The sequence below is a fragment of the Pongo abelii genome, chromosome 21 (genome assembly GCF_028885655.2).
Source record: "Pongo abelii isolate AG06213 chromosome 21, NHGRI_mPonAbe1-v2.0_pri, whole genome shotgun sequence".
In the NCBI taxonomy this organism is placed as follows: domain Eukaryota; kingdom Metazoa; phylum Chordata; class Mammalia; order Primates; family Hominidae; genus Pongo; species Pongo abelii.
The window spans coordinates 51,339,429-51,357,328 of record NC_072006.2 but is presented as its reverse complement, the minus strand read 5'-3'; the positions used below and the strand labels follow the sequence as shown (position 1 = coordinate 51,357,328).

The following is a 17,900-nucleotide window of genomic DNA, read 5'->3' as shown; positions in this document are numbered from 1 at the left end:
CTGTTTTTGTGAGGATTATGCCTCTCCTTATCACAGTTTGTAATGAGGTATTTGTATGATTATTTGATTCCTGTCTGGAAAGCTTAACTCTACACTGCACTTTATTTCCCAAAGTAAAGGGAGGGCCTGGAATGCAGTGGGAGCTTAACAAATATTTGTTGAATAAATATATAAGTAAATGATTAGAGAAGACCACATAGGTATGTGCTCAGCATGAAACGGATGGGTAATATTTCATTTATTTATTTAATTTTTTGAGATGGAGTTTCACTCCTGTTGCCCAGGCTGGAGGGCAATGGCGCGATCTCGGCTCACTTCAACCTCCGCCTCCCAGGTTCAAGCGATTCTCCTACCTCAGCCTCCCTAGTAGCTGGGATTACAGGTGCCTGCCACGACTCAGGCTAATTTCTGTATTTTTAGTAGAGATGGGGTTTCACCATGTTGGCCAGGCTGGTCTCGAACTCCTGACCTCAGGTGATCCACCCGCCTCAGCCTCCCAAAGTGCTGGGATTACAGGTGTGAGCCACCGTGCCCAGCTGGTAATATTATAAATACTACCAGGGCTCATCAACTCCAAGGCCTACATGGGCCAGGCAGTAATGAGCATGGGGTAAGCTAGCTAGATGTGGAATTGGGTGTGTCCCTTCTGAAAAGAGCAGACACACTTAGTTTTAACCAAGTGGTGTTCCTTGGGAATGTGGCTACTATGGCCAGATCTTCTTTCAAAAGAAGCCAGAAAATAGACTTTTTAGGTATTTATAAAATTTTCTGACTTTTAAACACAAATGCAATTAAACACATGCACAAACAGAAAGGCCAATAAAACATGTCTGAGGGATGTATTTAGCCCTTGGGAGCCTGTTTGTGACAACTGGGACCCATATCCGGGTCCCTCCTTCATAGAAGCTCTCAGGCCCCATCCATGAATGACCCTTGGGTAACCTGTTTGTTACAATTGGGACCCATATCCGGGTCCCTCCTTCATAGAAGCTCTCAGACCACAGCCATGAATGACCCTTGGGTAACTGTTTGTTACAACCAGGACCCATATCCAGGTCCTTCCTTCATAGAAGCTCTCAGGCCCCATCCATGAATGACCCTTGGGTAACCTGTTTGTTACAATTGGGACCCATATCCAGGTCCCTCCTTCATAGAAGCTCTCAGACCACAGCCATGAATGGCCCCACCAGTGACTGCACCTACCAGCAAGTGACTCGGAACTCTGGTTGGGGACGTTGTGAGATGCCTCCTGGAGGACGTAGGTGGACGTGGAGAGGGGCGAAGGACAGATGCTGCTGGCCGGGACGTAGGGAGGGTTGTAGGATGAGCCGTAATACTGGGGGTACTGGCTCTGGGGGAAGCCGGGGTAGGAAGGATAGTCCTGGGAAGAGAAAAACAAACCAAGGACATATGTGAGGAAGCCTTTCTGGGCTCGGGCCATTGGTCAGCCTGGCCACTCTGTCTCTCCATTAGAATAAAAGCTCTCTGTGGGCAGGAACTGTCTTCATTTTGGTTTCTCAGAAGCAGACCCCGGGGCAAAGATTCAAGTGCAAGGAGGCTGTTTGAAAGGTGAAGGAGACACCAGCAGGGGAGCGAGGAAGTGAGACAGATGCGGGACAGCAGCCTGCATAGGTGCTTCTATGGTAGTGACCAGAGATGAGCCCTGTGAGGAAAAGCTGAGATGGTCTAAAATCCACATCTCAGAACTGCCTCTCCCACGGGTCAAGGGAGTGGAGGGGTTTATACGTCAACTTGTTGGTCTTCGAGAGCTGCTCCCAGGGGCTTTAATTCCCAGGCACTTCCTGCCTGCCCCATGCACTGGTTCTAGAAAAGCCCCTCGGGCCCAGGCATGCAGATGCTGGCACCTGGAGGTCCGCAGGCCACCCTAAGGGATACAGACGTGGCCCTGATGGCACCTGTCCTGGTCACTGTTATATCCTCTGCACCTGAAACAGTGCCTGTTATATGCAGTAACTCAACAAATACTGGTTAAATTAATAAACAAATGCATTAACAATTAAGACCACACCTCCGCCAACATGACACACACACAAACCGAGAAGACCACACACACACCCAGATGACACACACACAAACCCAGGAGACTAGGTGACATTTTATGCTCATGGGGAGGAGGTGTAAATACAGCAGCACCTACACAGCATTAGGGGTCCAGAATATTCTATGAGGGAGTCATGGAGATCAATTCAATAGCTGCCAATCACCTTTGATCAAGCTTTGTTTAAGCAGACCAGCGATTCCAATTCTCCAACAGTCATTGTTTCAAATATCCTGCCCCACTATCACCAAACCAGTGCTTCTCAACCCTGCATGGAACTCATGGAACGTTCTGCTTCCTGGGCCCCACCCCAGAGCTAGGAGTCAGAGTTCCTGGGGGTGGGGGTTGGGGGGGTGGTCAGTGTTTTTGAAAAACACAGATTTAATGGTGAAATGGAGGGTTAAGAACCACATCTTAAAAAGTACTGTTTTATTTACAAGTATTTTATCTATGTACATAGTACATTAGAAATAATGCAAAAATACATGAAACAATTTTTACATTTGCTAACTTTTAAATTATTTAGATTCTCACTGGAAAAGAAATTGCGTATTCCTCAGCTCTAAATATGTTAAATATTCCTAAAGCCCATCTACCCCAGGGTGGTTCTGTTTTAAATGGTGGCCTGAAAGCAGGTGAACCTTTTGTTTTAAAATAATTTTAGGTTTACAGGGAAGGTGTACACACAGCAGAGTTACTGCACACCTTTAGCAGATGCGAATTCTTAATTCACTTTGTAAGTGACACCAAGAGAATCAAAGTACTAGCCAACATTTACCTATATAGAGTTGACTTTGTTCGATTTAACAAGTATTTATAAAGCCCCCACTGTGCGCTGGGCTCTCACCACTGGGGATGCAGAGGTGAGCAAGATATACGGTCCCCCTTGAGAAGCCCATGGTCTGGTGAAAGAACCCACCCATTTGTATTGATATATACCAGATTCAACAGTCAATGGGTGTCCTGAGTCCAGGTCAAGATGGAACATACTTGTAGATCTCCATGACATCTCAGGAATCTTCTAACAATTCCTATGCCTCTGCCTGTATACTGTGTCCTTTCAGCAGCCTTTTGCACAATCTAGCCCCCGTAGTCTCCAAACCCAGGGACTAAGGCAGGTTCCCAATGGGGATTGTATGTGTCGTGGGCTCTCTGGGTGCCCTGATGTAAGGGGAATATTTCCAGAAAGAACTGAGGAAAGAATCGGGAGGGAGCCACGTCTACCTGGTGCACACTCCCGAATCCGGCTGCGTTGCCCAGTCCATTTCCTCCTTGATAGAACCCTGGTGTGCCTGTGGGAAGGAGGAACAGGGGTACAGGTTAGGGTTCTTGTCTTTCTTTCTTTATAAAGCAGTTGTTAGCATTTCATGAAGCTCCCTCCATGTGGCTTCAAGGATGACAGCGGGGCAGAAGCTCTGGTTCCTAGTGGTAATGCCTCACACCAGCGTTTCCAAAGCAACCCAGGTGAGACTTGTTGACACTAATCCTCTGGCGACGCCTACCACCAGCATCACCACGGCCTCCTGGGTGCTTCCAAGTGCTTGCTGATGCGGCCGTGGCTATGGCTCATGTGGCCCCTAAGTCTCTGGGTCTTCCTCCGTCCAGATGGCATGTTGGCGGCCCAGACCCAAGAGCCAGGTTAGGTTTCTTACAGTTGGAGAGGAACATGCAGGAGGAGAGTGCCATGGCCAGGTGGGGTCTTTGAGGTCTGACAGGCTGGGACGGAACCTGTGACTTTGGTTACCAAATTTCTCTGAACCTTAATTTCCTGGATAGATGAGGAAAATAAACGGTGTCCTTTTCAAAGGGCTATGGTGAGAAGTGAGATAGTGCCCACTACCCAGACCCTGGTCCTTAATAATTATGTTTTTAAAAAATTTGAGGCCAGGTGTGGTGGCCTCAGATTTCTCTGTAATTCCAATGCTTTGGGAGGCTGAGGTGGGAGGATCACTTGAGCCCCGTAGTTTGGTCATTTAAGTGTTTCACTTTTTAAAGAAATGGCCAAACTGTTTTCCAAAGTGGCTGTGCCATTTGCCTTCTTACTAGGAATGCACGAGAGTTCTAGATTCTCCAGCACTTGGTAGTTTCAATCTTCTTGATTATGGCCACTCTAGTAGTCTGGTCAACATAGTGAGACGTTGTTTCTACAAAAAAATTAAAACATTGGCTGGGCACAGTGGCTCACGCCTGTAATTGCAGCACTTTGGGAGGCTGAGGCAGGAGGATCAGGAGGTCAGGAGCTTGAGACCAACCTGGCCAACATGGTGAAATTCCATCTCTACTAAAAATACAAAAATTAGCCGGGCGTGGTGGTGTGTGCCTGTAATCCCAGCTACTAGGGAGGCTGAGGCAGGAGAACTGCTTGAACTTGGGACGCGGAAGTTGCAGTGAGTCAAGATTGTGTCACTGCACTCCAGCTCCGGGTGACAGAGCAAGACTCCACCTTGGAAAAAAAAAAATTTTCAGGTGTGGTGGCGCATGCCTATAGTTCCAGCTACTTGGGAGGCTGAGGTGGGGGGATTGCTTGAACCTAGGAGTTTGAGGCTGCAGTAAACTACAATCTCACCACTGCACTCCAGCCTGCGCAACAGGGCAAGACCCTGTCTCTAGAAAACAGTAAATAAGATAGAAAATAAAAATTATTTATTTTAAAAATTGTGGTATATATACCACATAAAATTTACCATCTTAACCATTTTAAAGTGTACAGTTCAGTGGCATTACCTACATCCACATTATTGGGTACTCATCACCATCATTCATCTTCAGAACATTTTTCATCTTGTACAATTGGAACTATGTACCCATTAAACAACAATGCACAATGGCATAGATGTACAACATCCAATATGGGGCTTTTATGGATAATGCAATATAAGCATTCACATACAAGTCTTCGTATGGATATATATTTTCATTTCTCTTGGGTAAATCCCTAACAGTAGAATTACAGAGTTGTATGGTAAGCATATGTTTACCTTTTAAAAGAAATGGCCAAACTGTTTTCCAAAGCGGCTGTGCCATTTTACATTCTGACTGGTAATGCACGAGAGTTCTCGATTCTCCGGCACTTGGTCATTTCAGTCTTCTTGATTACAGCCACTCTACTAAGTATGTGGTTGTATCTCATTGTGGTTTTAAGTAGCATTTCTCCAATGACTAATGGTGTTGGGCATTTTTCACGTGCTTTTTAGCCATTCACATATCTTCTTTGATGAAATATCTACTCAAATCTTTTCCCCATGAAACCCTAGTCAAATCTTTTTAAAAAATTAGGTTTGGCCTCTTATTACTGTTATAAGAGTTCTTTATATATCTTGGACACAAGTCCTTGATCAGATACATGATTTGTGAATATTATCTCCCAGTTTGTGGCTTGTCTTTTTCTTAATGGTGTCTTTTGAAGAGCAAAAGATTGTAGGTTGTTGATTTTTTCTTTGATGCATTTTGCTTTTGTTGCCTAACTCAAGGTCACAAAGAACTGCTCTTGTGTTTTCTTCTAGAAATTTCACAGTATTAGTTCTTGTATTTAGGTCTATGATCCAATTTAAGTTAATCTTTGCATACAGTGTGGATTAAAGGCTTAAATTCATCTTTTCATATATATGTGTGTATATATTTATATATGTGTGTGTATATATATATACACACACACACACACACACACACACACACATACAGTTGTTCCAGGACCACTATAAAAAGTCTATCCTTTCCCCCACTGATTTTATTATTTTTAAAATTTTTTGTAGGTACACAGTAGGTGTACATATTTATGGGTTATGTGAGATGTTTTGATACAAGTATGAAATATGATATAAACACGTCATGGAGAAAGGGGTATCCATTTCCTCTCCCACTGAATTACTTGGTACCTTTGCCAAAGATAAACTGACGATAAATGAGAAGGCTTATTTCTGGACTTTATTCTGTTTCACTGATTTATCTATCCTATACCAACTCCATCCTATCCTTATTACTGAAGCTTTATGGTGATTTTTTTTTAAAAAACAGAATCTCACTCTTCTCACCCAGACTGGAGTGCAGAGGCCGTAATCTAGGCTCACTGCAACCTCCGCCTCTCAGGTTCAAGTGATTATCCTGCCTCAGCCTCCCAAGGGATTACAGCTGGGATTACAGCTGTACACCACTACATCCAGCTAATTTTTGTATTTTTAGTAGAGATGGGGTTTTACCACATTGGCCAGGCTGGTCTTGAACTCCTGACCTCAGGTGATCCACCTGCCTTGGCTTCCCAAAGTGTTGGGATTACAGACGTGAGCCACTGTGCCCGGCCTATGGTGAGTTTTGAAACTAGGTAGTATAAGTTCTCCAACTTTGTTCTTTTTCAAGGTTGTTTTGGCTTTTAGTTATTTTGCATGTCAGTTTCTACTAAACACCATCTGGGATTTTGGTAGGAATTGGACTGAATCAATAGACTTCTTTTATAAGATGAGGCCAGATTAAGAAAGTTAGGGCTGATGCTTCAGGACCTGGAAGCCTGGAGCGTGGTTTGCATCTGCTGAAGGGGCATGGACTGCTCTCAGAGGTTTTAAAGCAGCAACCGCACAACTGCAGGCACATCTCTAAACATTCACACTAGTTGCTGGTTAGAAAACAAATGGCTACTCAAATGAGCGTGACTTACATCAAACAAGAAGCTTCTAGAGCCCACACTACTTTTTATAAAGTGGCAAAAATAAGCATAATGGACTCCAGGAAACTTACTTACTGGGGTGAAGTAGGAGAAGATAAGAGGACAATAAAGGAACCACAACACCTCTAAAATTATCCAAGATGATGGATCCATCAGGACCATTGGATCTCAACCCTTGTTCTGCATCAGAATCTCCCAAAGAACTTGAAACAAAAAACAAAACAAAACAAAAAAGCAGTCTGAGGGCCCTTCCCACAGAGAGTCTGATTTGAGTTAGTCTAGAGTTGGGCCAGGCATCCATATATGAAAACAACAACAACAAACCTTTTTGGGAGATTCTAGTACACACTGAGAATTGAGAACCAATAGTCCATGCCAAATTCTTTATGGTCCAAATGGGGAGACTGAAGCACAAAGAGGGAAGGCAAACAGTACTGATCCTGTGCTTTGGTCTTGGCAGCAGAGAAGGCCTTGAGCCTGTCTCCTGCTTCGCAGCTCAGGGCCTTTCCATGGCAGCACATGGCTTCTCTACACAAAGACACTGAGGTCATTAATTAGTTCATTAATTTATGCATGCATTCATTTATTCATTCCACTGAGATTACTGAGTGCTTTATGCACCAAGCACTGTATTAGGCACTTTGTATATAACTGTACTTAACCCTCACATCGATCCAGAGAGGAAGGTATATAATTGCCACTCCCATGTTCTATACAGAGAAACTGAGGCCTAGGAATGGTGCTTTTCCCAAGTCATAAAGCTGGTAGGCTGTGAAGCTGAGATTAATTCTTTTATTCATTCATTTATTAATCAAACAAAATGTGCCAGAATAAGGGGAAAAGAATAGGAATGACAGCAGATTTCTCATCAGGAACCATGGAGGCCAGAAGGAAATGGCACAACATTTTTCAAGGGCTTAAGGAAAAGAAACATCAACTCAGAATGCTATATCCAGAGACAATATCCTTCAGGAATGAAGGGAAAATCAAGACATCCTCGAATGAAGGAAAGCCAAGAGAATTTGTTACAGCAGCTCTACCCAGAAAGAACGGGTACAGGAAATTCTTCTCATAGAAAGAAAAGGATAAAAAAGCTGGAAACATCAGGAAGGAAGAAAGAAAAAGGAAAAGAATAAAAATATGTGTAAATAAAGTCATTTAAGATAGTTCCTCTCTATGTGGTTGTGCCAGCAGCTCAATATACAATTTGGTTCGTTACATTAAAGTTTTTTTAATTTAAAAATTTTTAATTTTTGTGGGTACATAGTAGGTGTATATATTTATGGGTGACATGAGCTATTTTGATAGAGACATGCAATGTGTAATGATCAAATCAGGGTAAATGGGGTATCCATCACCTCAAGCATTTATCCTTTGTGTTATAAACAATCCAATTATACTCTTCCAGTTATTTGAAAATGCACAATTAAATTTTTGTTGACTATAGTCAACAAAATCTCACTCTGTCCTCAATGTCCTGCTCAGACACATTTAGCAGAAGGTCTAGGTCAGTCTATTCCATTCGAGGTTATCTGTTTGGTTCCAGTTACCATGGTAACCCTACTTGTAAAAACTTAGGAAGCCACCTGTCTCAGAAGACTCCTGACTGCAGTGTTTTCTCTTCTGATTTCTCTTTTCTTTTGCACCAACCTTCTGAATGATGACTCAGGGCAGGTTTGGAAATAAACAGGCCATCGTCTTGTCCCTTGGTATGCTTTCTCCAAAACAGTCTCTTGTTTATTTTCATTTTGTGACCCAGGGTCAGCTGAAGAATGGACAGCTGAACAAACTACAGCATGGCAGCCACAGAGTGCCTGCAGTGAGAAATCCATCCTGTGCCAGAGAGGACCCAGGAAGAAGGGGGCACATGGCCCTAGAAGTCTTGTGCTACAAGATGTGGTCTCTGGAGGGTTTTGACAAACAGACCTGGCTTGGTGCTGGAATGTGAGACACTGACCTCTTTCTTCCTTCTGGCTGATACAATGCCCAATGAGGGAAGGCAAAGATGAGATGAAAAAAACATCCTCTTAAGGTGATGGTGGCAGGTCTCCTGGAGGGTCCCCTAATATTGACTCACCCCTTCTCTCTCATATTAATAGAATCTGTTTCTAAGCTGGGCACATGGCTGATTAGAATAAAAACTACAATTCCCAGCTTCCCTATGGCTAAATGTGGCCACATGATGAGTTCTAGGCAAAGGGACAGGAGTAAATTTTGAAGGGCAGTGGTGGCTTCTCTTTCTTCACAGAATGGGGCCATCTTGGATCATGCAGCTGAGCAACAAGACATGAGGAGCCTGGACCCCCGACACGTCTGCAGACTAGAACAGCCACATTAGTGAGGACTTTTATGTGAGAGAGAAATACCCTTCTTTCTTGTTGAAGACATTGCTATTTTGAGTCTCTGTCAAAGGCAGAGAACTGCTACCATTTTTGGTTGATTGGTTTTCTTGGGTTTTAAGTAAAAGTAGCCTCCAGTGCCTGACTCAGTAAAAATAATTTTTTTTTTTTTTTTTTTGAGACAAGGTCTCACTCTGTTGCCCAGGCCGGAGTGCAGTGGCATGATCACAGCTCACTGTAGTCTTGACCCCCCAGACTCTAGTGACCCTCCTACCTTAGCCTCCTGAGTAGCTGAGACTACAGGAGCATGCCACAACATCTGGCTAATTTTTTGTAGAGATGGGGTTTTGCCATGTTGCCCAAGCTGGTGTTGAACTCCTGGGCTCAAGCAATCTGCCCACCTTGGCCTCCCTAAGTGCTCAGATTATAGGTGTAAGTCACCATGCCCTGCCAGCAAAACAATTTTTAAGTGGATATTCATTCATTCATTCATTTGTTCATTCATTCCCTTAGGCATTCAACAATTCATTTCCTAGTGATGTACCAAATATCACCGTGTGGCAGGCACTGTTTTAGATATGGTGTTGACACTGACATTCAGGTAAGAGAGACAGACAACAATCAAATGAACAGATACATAAGGAAGTGAGATAATTCCAGACAGACGAAGACGCAGTGATGCTTCTGCACAGCACTACTGAGGTGTGGACTGCAGATTGGCGCCCACTCACAAACCGTTTATTACTAGTCTATGATGAGATAAATAGAGAAATTGAAAGCCACTGTGTTTATTACCAGTCTGAGATAAATAGAGAAATTTAAACCTCCAGAGCAATTTAATATAGTACTTTATGCCTGTTAAATCTAATAATAAAAAAATCACGCTTTTAATTTATTAAAAATTATAAAATAAAAATTAAACAAATTTAAATTGCTTTAAACTTCATTGTTTCTCAACCTTTTTTCATTATTGCCACCCTTCTCCAGGGTTCTTGTATAGTTTTTTTTTTCTCCCCTAATTGCCCCACCTCCCATGAAATTTTACTATTATAGTTAGACTGTATATCTGTTTTGGGACTGTATGTGTATGTGTTTTTGCTCCACTCCCAGGGACCACTTTTTCCCCTCTTGGGATGATATTTCCCCTACTGAGAATACATATTCTGGTGATTCATTTTTATTTTACACTAAAAATGAGGGAAGAAGCCCTTGTCCTTCATGACAGTGAGAATGAGAACCACTGGGTAATATGGTACCTGGAGGTGGCCTTGGTACCTGATATAGTTTGGCTGTGTCCCCACCCAAATCTCATCTTGAATTGTAGCTCCCATAATTCCCACATGTCATGGGAGGGACCTGGTAGGAGGTAATTGAATCATGGGAGCAGATCTTTCCCATGCTGTTCTTGTGATAGTGAGTAAGTCTCATGAGATCTGATGGTTTTATAAAGGGGAGTTCCCCTGCACATGTTCTCTTGCCTGCCACCATGTAAGATGTGACGTTGCTCCTCCTTTGCCTTCCACCATGATTGTGAGGCCTCCCCAGCCATGTGGAACTGTGAGTCAATTAAACCTCCTTCCTTTATAAATGACCCAGCCTCAGGTATGCCTTTACTAGCAGCATGAGAACAGACTACTACAGTGCCCCAGTGAACAGCATCTCTCATGTTGGACGCTGTGCTGGGGATGCTATGTACAGTGACTTATGTGACGCTGCTGTCTGCTCTCTAAGGTGGGCATTGTCCTTCAGTTTACAGAAACTCAGAGTGGGAAAGGCCCCATGACCCAACACGAGTGTCTGGGCTGAAAACTGCTGCTCCTTCACACTCGCTAGGTTGGCCATAATAAAGATAGAAAAAGAAAAAGAAAAAAAGTGTTGGTGAGGATGTGGAGGAATGGTACACTCACACATGCTGGTGGAATGTAAAACGGTGCATAAAAAGCTGTGGAAAACACTGGATGATTCCTCAAAAAGGTACATGCAAAATTACCATATGACTTAGCAATTGTACTTCTGGGTTTATACCCAAAATAAATGAAAACAAGTATTGAAGCAAAAACTTGTATGCAAAAGTTCATAGGAGCACTACTCACAGTGGCTGAAAAGTGGAAATGACCCAAGTGTCCATTGATGGCTGAATGGATAAACAAAATGTGGTTCAGCCACACAATGGAATATTATTCTGCCATAAAGAGGAATGAAATTCTGATACATGCTACATACAGCAGGGATGACCTTTGAAAACATTATGCCAAATGAGGCTGGGCATGGTGGCTCACACCTATAGTCCCAGCACTTTGGGAGGCTGAGGAGGGTGGATCACTTGAGCCCAGGAGTTCGAGATCAGCCTGGGCAGCATGTTGAAATCCCACCTTTACTAAAAATACAAAAAATTAACAGGGCATGGTGGTGCATGCTTGTAGTCCCAGCTCTTCTGGAGGCTGAGGTAGGAATATCATCTGAGCCTGGCAAGTTGAAGCTGCAGTGAGCCCAGATGGCGCCACTGCACTCCAGCCTGGGCAATGGGAGTGAGACCCTGTTGTTACTGGTGGAGGGTCTTGACTATCAGTCGCCCAGGTTCTTGACATTTTGAACAAAGGATTGGACAAAATGCACAAAAAAGCAATGAAAGAATGAAGCAACAAAAGCACAGATGTATTGAAACCAAATTACACTCCACAGAGTGGGAGCAGCTCAGGAGTCCTGGTTACAGAGTTTTCCGGGGTTTAAATATCCTCTAGAGGTTTCCCATTGGTTATCTGGTTACACCTTATGTAAACGAAGACTTGGCCCACAGCCAGTGTGATTGGTTACAAGGAAGGACCAGAGGCTGAAGTAAAGTTACAAAGTTATACCCTATGCAAATGAAGATGTGGCCCACAATCAGAGGTACTTTCTCCTTTTCATCTGCAACACAGTGGAAAAGGGGCAGGGAGTTGCAAAGGGAGTAGCCTCTGATTCTTTTGTTACTTGGGTGTGCAGAGGTGGGGTTTTCCTTTTGATTCAGTTCTAGGAAGTCAGCACGAATTGGCCTTAGGTTCTCTGCCTCCAGACCCTATTCTCCTGCCTGTCTCAAAACACACACACACACACACACACACACACACACACACACGCATACGCACATGCACACACAAATAAACCCAAAAAACATTATGCCAAATAAAATAAGCCAGACATACAAGGCCACATACTGAAGGATTTGTATGATTTGTATTCATATAAAGTATCCAGAATAAGGTAAATCTACAGAGACAAAAAAAGTAGGTTTGTGATTGCCAGGGCTGGGGGATGGAGTATTAGAAATGACAGCTTAAAGGTTATGGGGTTTCCTTTTGGGGCGATGAAAATGTGTTGGAATTGGAGGTGATGGCTGCATAACATTGTGAATGCACTAAACACCACTGAGTGGTACACTTTAAAATGGTTAATGGTTAATTCTATGTTATGGGAATTTTACTTTAATTTAAAAAACAAAACTGCTCCCACTACCTCCCCACACTGTCCCCATGGCCTATCTCCCAGGCTTTGGCAGCAAAAGGAAGGGCACAGAAAGGCCCAGAAAGATCAGAACCCCTGCCTTCTGCCACACTCCTGGGCACCCCACACCTTGAGGCCTGAGAGAAGAGACTATATTTGAGGTTCAAAGATGCCTTCAGCCCCGCTCCAGAGTTGAGGGAACAATTCCCTCTCCCTTTGGCATCAACTGCATACCCCCTTTCCATCTTTTTCTTTCCTTTTATTGGCAATATTATGACTTAATGTTAACCAGGCTGCTGAGATTCACCGCAGAAGGCTCTTCTGGACAGAGGGAGGACAAGCTGGGCACAGCCCTCCCATGCAACACGAACCCCTGAAATCTGAGATCACAAAACAGTTCACGTGCCAGAGCTGCTCAGAATCTGGGTGAGATTTGGGATCAAAATATTTTCAGTTCGAAAGAGCCATCCTCCCTTATTACAGCTGCCAGGAGAGCAGCTACGTGTACCTTGGGAAGCAAACATGTTTTCTGCACCGATCCTGGAGCCTGATGCCATGCCTTCCTGTTTCCCCAATAACTGGAGATAATTGCATAAAAGAGCCAGCGCCTGCCTGCGATACCGGGGTGACCTCCCTGCGAACTCGGCCCCAGCTATGCAGTCCAAGGGGGCACTCCGGAGGGGCCTGTTCAATTCCAGATCCCATTTTACATTGTGGATTAGACCATTTAAAAATCATATCTAGATGGATATGTTTAATGGACAGATACTCAAGAAAATGCTGAGGATGTGTACGTTTTCTGGAAATTTCTCCTCAACTTCCCTGCTGAGGAAGTGCTCCCGGGGTGGTGGTCTGAGGTGGACAGTTGGACATCCAGGGTGCACCAGGTATTCCTCATCATGTCATCACGTGTGAGAGGTGCTAGGTGAGCCCAGGATTCAGGCAGGAAGGCAAATGTGTCAGGGTGATGTTTTGAGATGCTGCCTTGGGATTCTTCCTCCCAGACAGTCCCATCGTGGATCATGGAGCCTAAGCTGGGGCATAGCAAGGTGGAAAGAAGGAACAGCAGAAATGAGTTATCCTGGCTCTTGAGTTCCCAAGTCCTCCTGAGAGTCTGGGAGGACCTGAGGTGTACGCCAGTGTTTCTCAGCTCTGTGGGGAAGAATCTGTTTTCAAATGTCTAACCCTTTGGGGACTAAGACGTGGTTCACGATGTGTGATTAGCATGCAACTCACACCACAGGCAACTGGCCCTGTGATGCAACAGTCCCAAACTTGACTATACCCTGTGCAATGAGATAACCGTAGGATCATGTGCTTGGATGCTGTGGCCATATCTAATTGCTGTAAACATTTCTCATTTTTTCTCTCAGTTCCATATTTATGTTACTGTAGACCAGCAACAGTTTGTGGATTGGCTGCCATTGGTGAACCAACTGTGAATTAGATTGAGGTAGGCAAAATGGCTTAGTAGGAAACATGAATTAAGAGGGATTTTCTTTTTTTTTTTTTTCAGTTGAGACAGGGTCTCACTCTGTCGCCCAGGCTGAGTGCAGTGGTGCCATCATAGTTCAATGCAGCCTTGACTTCCTGGGCTCAAGCGATCCTCCCACCTTGGCCGCCTGAGTAGCTGGGACTACAGGCACGTGACACCATGCCCAGGTAATGTTTTCTTGTATTTTCTGTAGAGGTGGGGTCTTACTATATTGCCGAGGCTGGTGTCAAACTCCTGGACTCAAGGAATCCTCCTGCCTAGGCCTCCCAAAGTGCTGAGATTACAGGCGTGAGCCACCATGCCAGTCCTGGTTTTCTTAAGGAGGGCAATTCTTCAAGGCTAGGGAAATGGGTAGGACAAGAGACAAGAGAAGAAGGAGAGTAAAGAGATGAAGATGGGCCGGGCATGGTGGCTCACGTCTGTAATCCCAGCAGTTTGGGAGGCCAAGGCAGGTGGATCACTTGAGGTCAGGAGTTTGAGACCAGCCTGACGAACATGGTGAAACCCCATCTCTACTAAAAATACAAAATTAGCTGGGCATGGTGGCGGGCGCCTGTAATCCCAGCTACTCGGGAGGCTGAGGCAGGAGAATCACTTGAACCTGGAAGGCAGAGGTTGCAGTGAGCCAAGATCATACCATTGCACTCCAGCCTGGGCAACAAGAGCAAAACCCCATTTCCAAAAAAAAGAAAGAGAGAGAGATGAAGATGAGCAGCTGTGGACCCTTCACTTCTGTGCATGAAGAGTCCAAGGCCGGCAGCTTCCAAACCTTACAGGCGTAGCAAGCGACACCAGTGAGGGAAGGAGGTGCTGCAGGCACAGTGATAGACGGCTTCAGTGCTGGGGAACAACAGGGGATGGTGGGGACTGTGGCAAACTGGAATGCCAAGCTGTATTTAGGGAGCAGCAGTTTGTGGCAGATACCACTTGGCCTCCCAACAGGCATGACTGATTCCTCACTCCCCTGATAGCTTCCCTCTGTCCAGGATGATGAAGACTGAGTCTTGCATTCCTGGCCTCCCTTGCAGGATGTGATGCTGGATCCTTCTTCAGAATGGCCAAGGGGGCTTCTGGGAAAGACTTTTCTTTTGTTCCACTCCCCACTCCTCCTCTGAGTCATCTGAGGATGTTCCTGGAGTGACTGCAGCCATGTTGGGCCACAAAGGCACGAGAGTAGAGGCAAAAGGCTCATATGCTGAGGCCAAAATGGGAGAAAAATAAAATGAATCTGACTTGTGATTATATAATTGAGCTGCCAAACTAACTTTGGGGTAGAGAGTTCTTGTTAAATACACAATGAATGTGATTATAGTTTAAGCCAGTATGAGTTGGGCTTGTTATTACTTGCAGCTAAAAGCATTCCTCACTGATAGAACGCTATTCGGCTCCAGCCAAGCTCTGCCCCATAAGAATGTGAGTCTAATGTAGCCAGGGCTTCTGGATTTGTGTATAAAATCTCCTGAGTTTTAAATGCAGGTAACAAATACAAATTAGTTGGACAAAGAAAAACCAAAAACAAAACAAAATAAACAAAACTGTGTTTGTAGTGCGGAGGGGGCTGTGGGCTTCCAGGTTGTGATCTCTGCTCTAGGAAGACAGAATAGCGAAAGGTTCCTGTGTCCTCAATGTGGCAAAGACACACACGTGAAGAGTCCCAGACCCAAAGGGGCCTCCTAGACCAAGACAGTGGCCTGGGTCCTTGTGACGGAGAACCGGATGAGCCTTCAGCACTACAAATAGACTAGCACTGAGTAAGATTCCAGAACCGTGGCCAAAATTCTGGAGAGTTTGGGGAAAGCCCCAAATGACTAAGATGAAACTTTCTCACTTTCCCAGAAGAATGGTGGCTTGAAATAGAAATTATGGGCCGGGTATGGTGGCTCACGCCTATAATCCCAGCACTTTGGGAGGCCAAGGCAGGTAGATCACGAGGTCAGGAGTTCGAGACCAGCCTGGCCAACATGGCAAAACCCCGTCTCTACTAAAAATACAAAAATTAGCTGGGTGTGGTGGTGGGCGCCTGTAATCCTAGCTACTTGGGAGGCTGAGGCAGGAGAATTGAACCCGGGAGGCAGAGGTTGCAGTGAGCCAAGATCACACCACTGCACTCCAGCCTGGGAGACAGAGTGAGACTCCATGTCAACAAACAAACAAACAAAAGAAATAGAAATTACATTGAAATGCTGAAAATAATGTTTTATTTCTGGTCCCTTGAGCCTGTAGTCTGAGATTTATACCTACTATACAAAGGACAGAGGGATTCTTTATGTCCCAGGAACTGTGGCACTCCCAGCATGGGAAACTATGTGGACAGCCTCAGAAGCCGGTCCCTCCCTGCTCACCATCCTGCACCTCGGGTGCTAAGGCAGAGTTAATTCGGTTCATGTACATTTTCCTCATGAAGCCTACCCAACGCCCCTCTTGTTATTTATTTGTCTCCTGTCATTCCCCATCACTCCACAGGCACTAATTCTGGTGTGCCTGTTGCATATTCTCTTGTCTGTGCATTAGTGCAAAATGTGCACTAGTGTTTCGGGAGCAGGCATTCGTTTCTGTAAATTCTGTGTGTATTGTTTTGTGGGGTTTCTGTTTTCTCCCAGCATTAAGTTGTTAAGACCCACCTATGTTGCCGTGGGCATGTCTCCTCTTCCACCACTTGCATTCTTTTTTAAGAGACTAGGTCTTGCTCTGTTGCCCAGGCTGGGGTGCAGTAGCGCGATCATAGTTCACCGCAGCTTTGAATTCCTGGGCTCCACTGATTCTCCTCCCACGTAGCAGGGACTACAGGTGTGCACCACCATACCTGGCTATTTATTTTTCTAGAGATTGGGATCTTGCTATATTGCCCAGGTTGGTCTCAAACTCCTGGCCTCAAGTGATCCTCCCACCTTGATCTCCCAAAGCACTGGAATTACAAACATGAACTACCACGCCTGGCCTTCCATGTGTGTCCTTCACATCTCTCCTGCTGACTCCCCCAGGGTCAGCACCAGTGTGGCCTCTCTCTCCTGCCATCACCAACAAGGCTGCCATAAACGCCCTTGCACCCACCCCCTTGTGGGCCTGTGTGTGAGTTTCCTCAGCATATAGTGGGACCTGGGATAGAGTGGGACCACTGGGTCCCAAGGTTGCACAGACCTAATTTCCTGCATGGCTGGGTGCCCCGTCCATAGGTGGTTCCCACATCCTACACCCCTACAGGCACTTGGCATAATCCCATTTGCTATTTTTGCCAACCTATGGCACTAACATCTCATTTGTTGTCTTTAATCTACATTTCTCTGATGACCGATGATTCTAAACATCCCTCCTTGGGCTTGTTGTCTTCTGGATTTCCTCCTCTTTTTAAGGAGAGGTGACAGTTACCATGCAAACCCTTCCTCCTTTTCCTGGGCCAAACCCGGTATTAACTTAATCCAAGCCCTTGGAAGACTTTCAGTTATTGGCATTAGCAGCTGGATAAATACTAATGAACTGGTAACAATAGCCTCCATTTATTGAGCACTTACTATCTTCCTCACCGCTTATCAGTTTGCATGCATTATCTTGTTTAATCTCCACCACAGCCCTAGGAAGCAGGCCCTCCTGGGAAGGGGTGGAGCAGGGTTCAAGCCCAGGTCAGCCTGACTCCCAGCTAGCAGGCCGTCCTGCCTCCACACACCTGTGCGAAGTCGCACAGGCCACTGCCTGCCTTAGTTCTTTTGGGCCAACCTACAGTGAACTCATGGTCACCCATGGATCTGACATGCCAGCCCCGGCAGTGCAAAGGAGGCCTCATGGGTAATCCCAGTAAACAGACATCCCGCCTTCCACCTTACAATTTCTTTCCCCATAGCAAAGGGACCTCTGTACTGGTTCCACAGTGACACC

The 17,900-nt window shown here is 45.1% G+C and overlaps 1 protein-coding gene across 3 annotated transcripts in view; it reads right to left on the bottom strand.

Moving 5' to 3' along the window:
* Positions 1-17,900, bottom strand: part of EYA2 (EYA transcriptional coactivator and phosphatase 2) — a 315,121-nt gene that overhangs the window by 113,899 nt on the left and 183,322 nt on the right. For 2 of the 3 annotated variants that reach the window (XM_054541866.2, XM_024239112.3), the window contains exons 6-7: positions 3,284-3,351; positions 1,204-1,381 (exon numbers count right to left, since the gene is read on the bottom strand). The exons of the other annotated variant lie outside the window; for it this stretch is intronic. In XM_054541866.2, the coding sequence (XP_054397841.1) occupies positions 1,204-1,381; positions 3,284-3,351 (246 nt within the window). The remainder of the gene's footprint in view (positions 1-1,203; positions 1,382-3,283; positions 3,352-17,900) is intronic. 3 annotated transcript variants of the gene reach the window in all.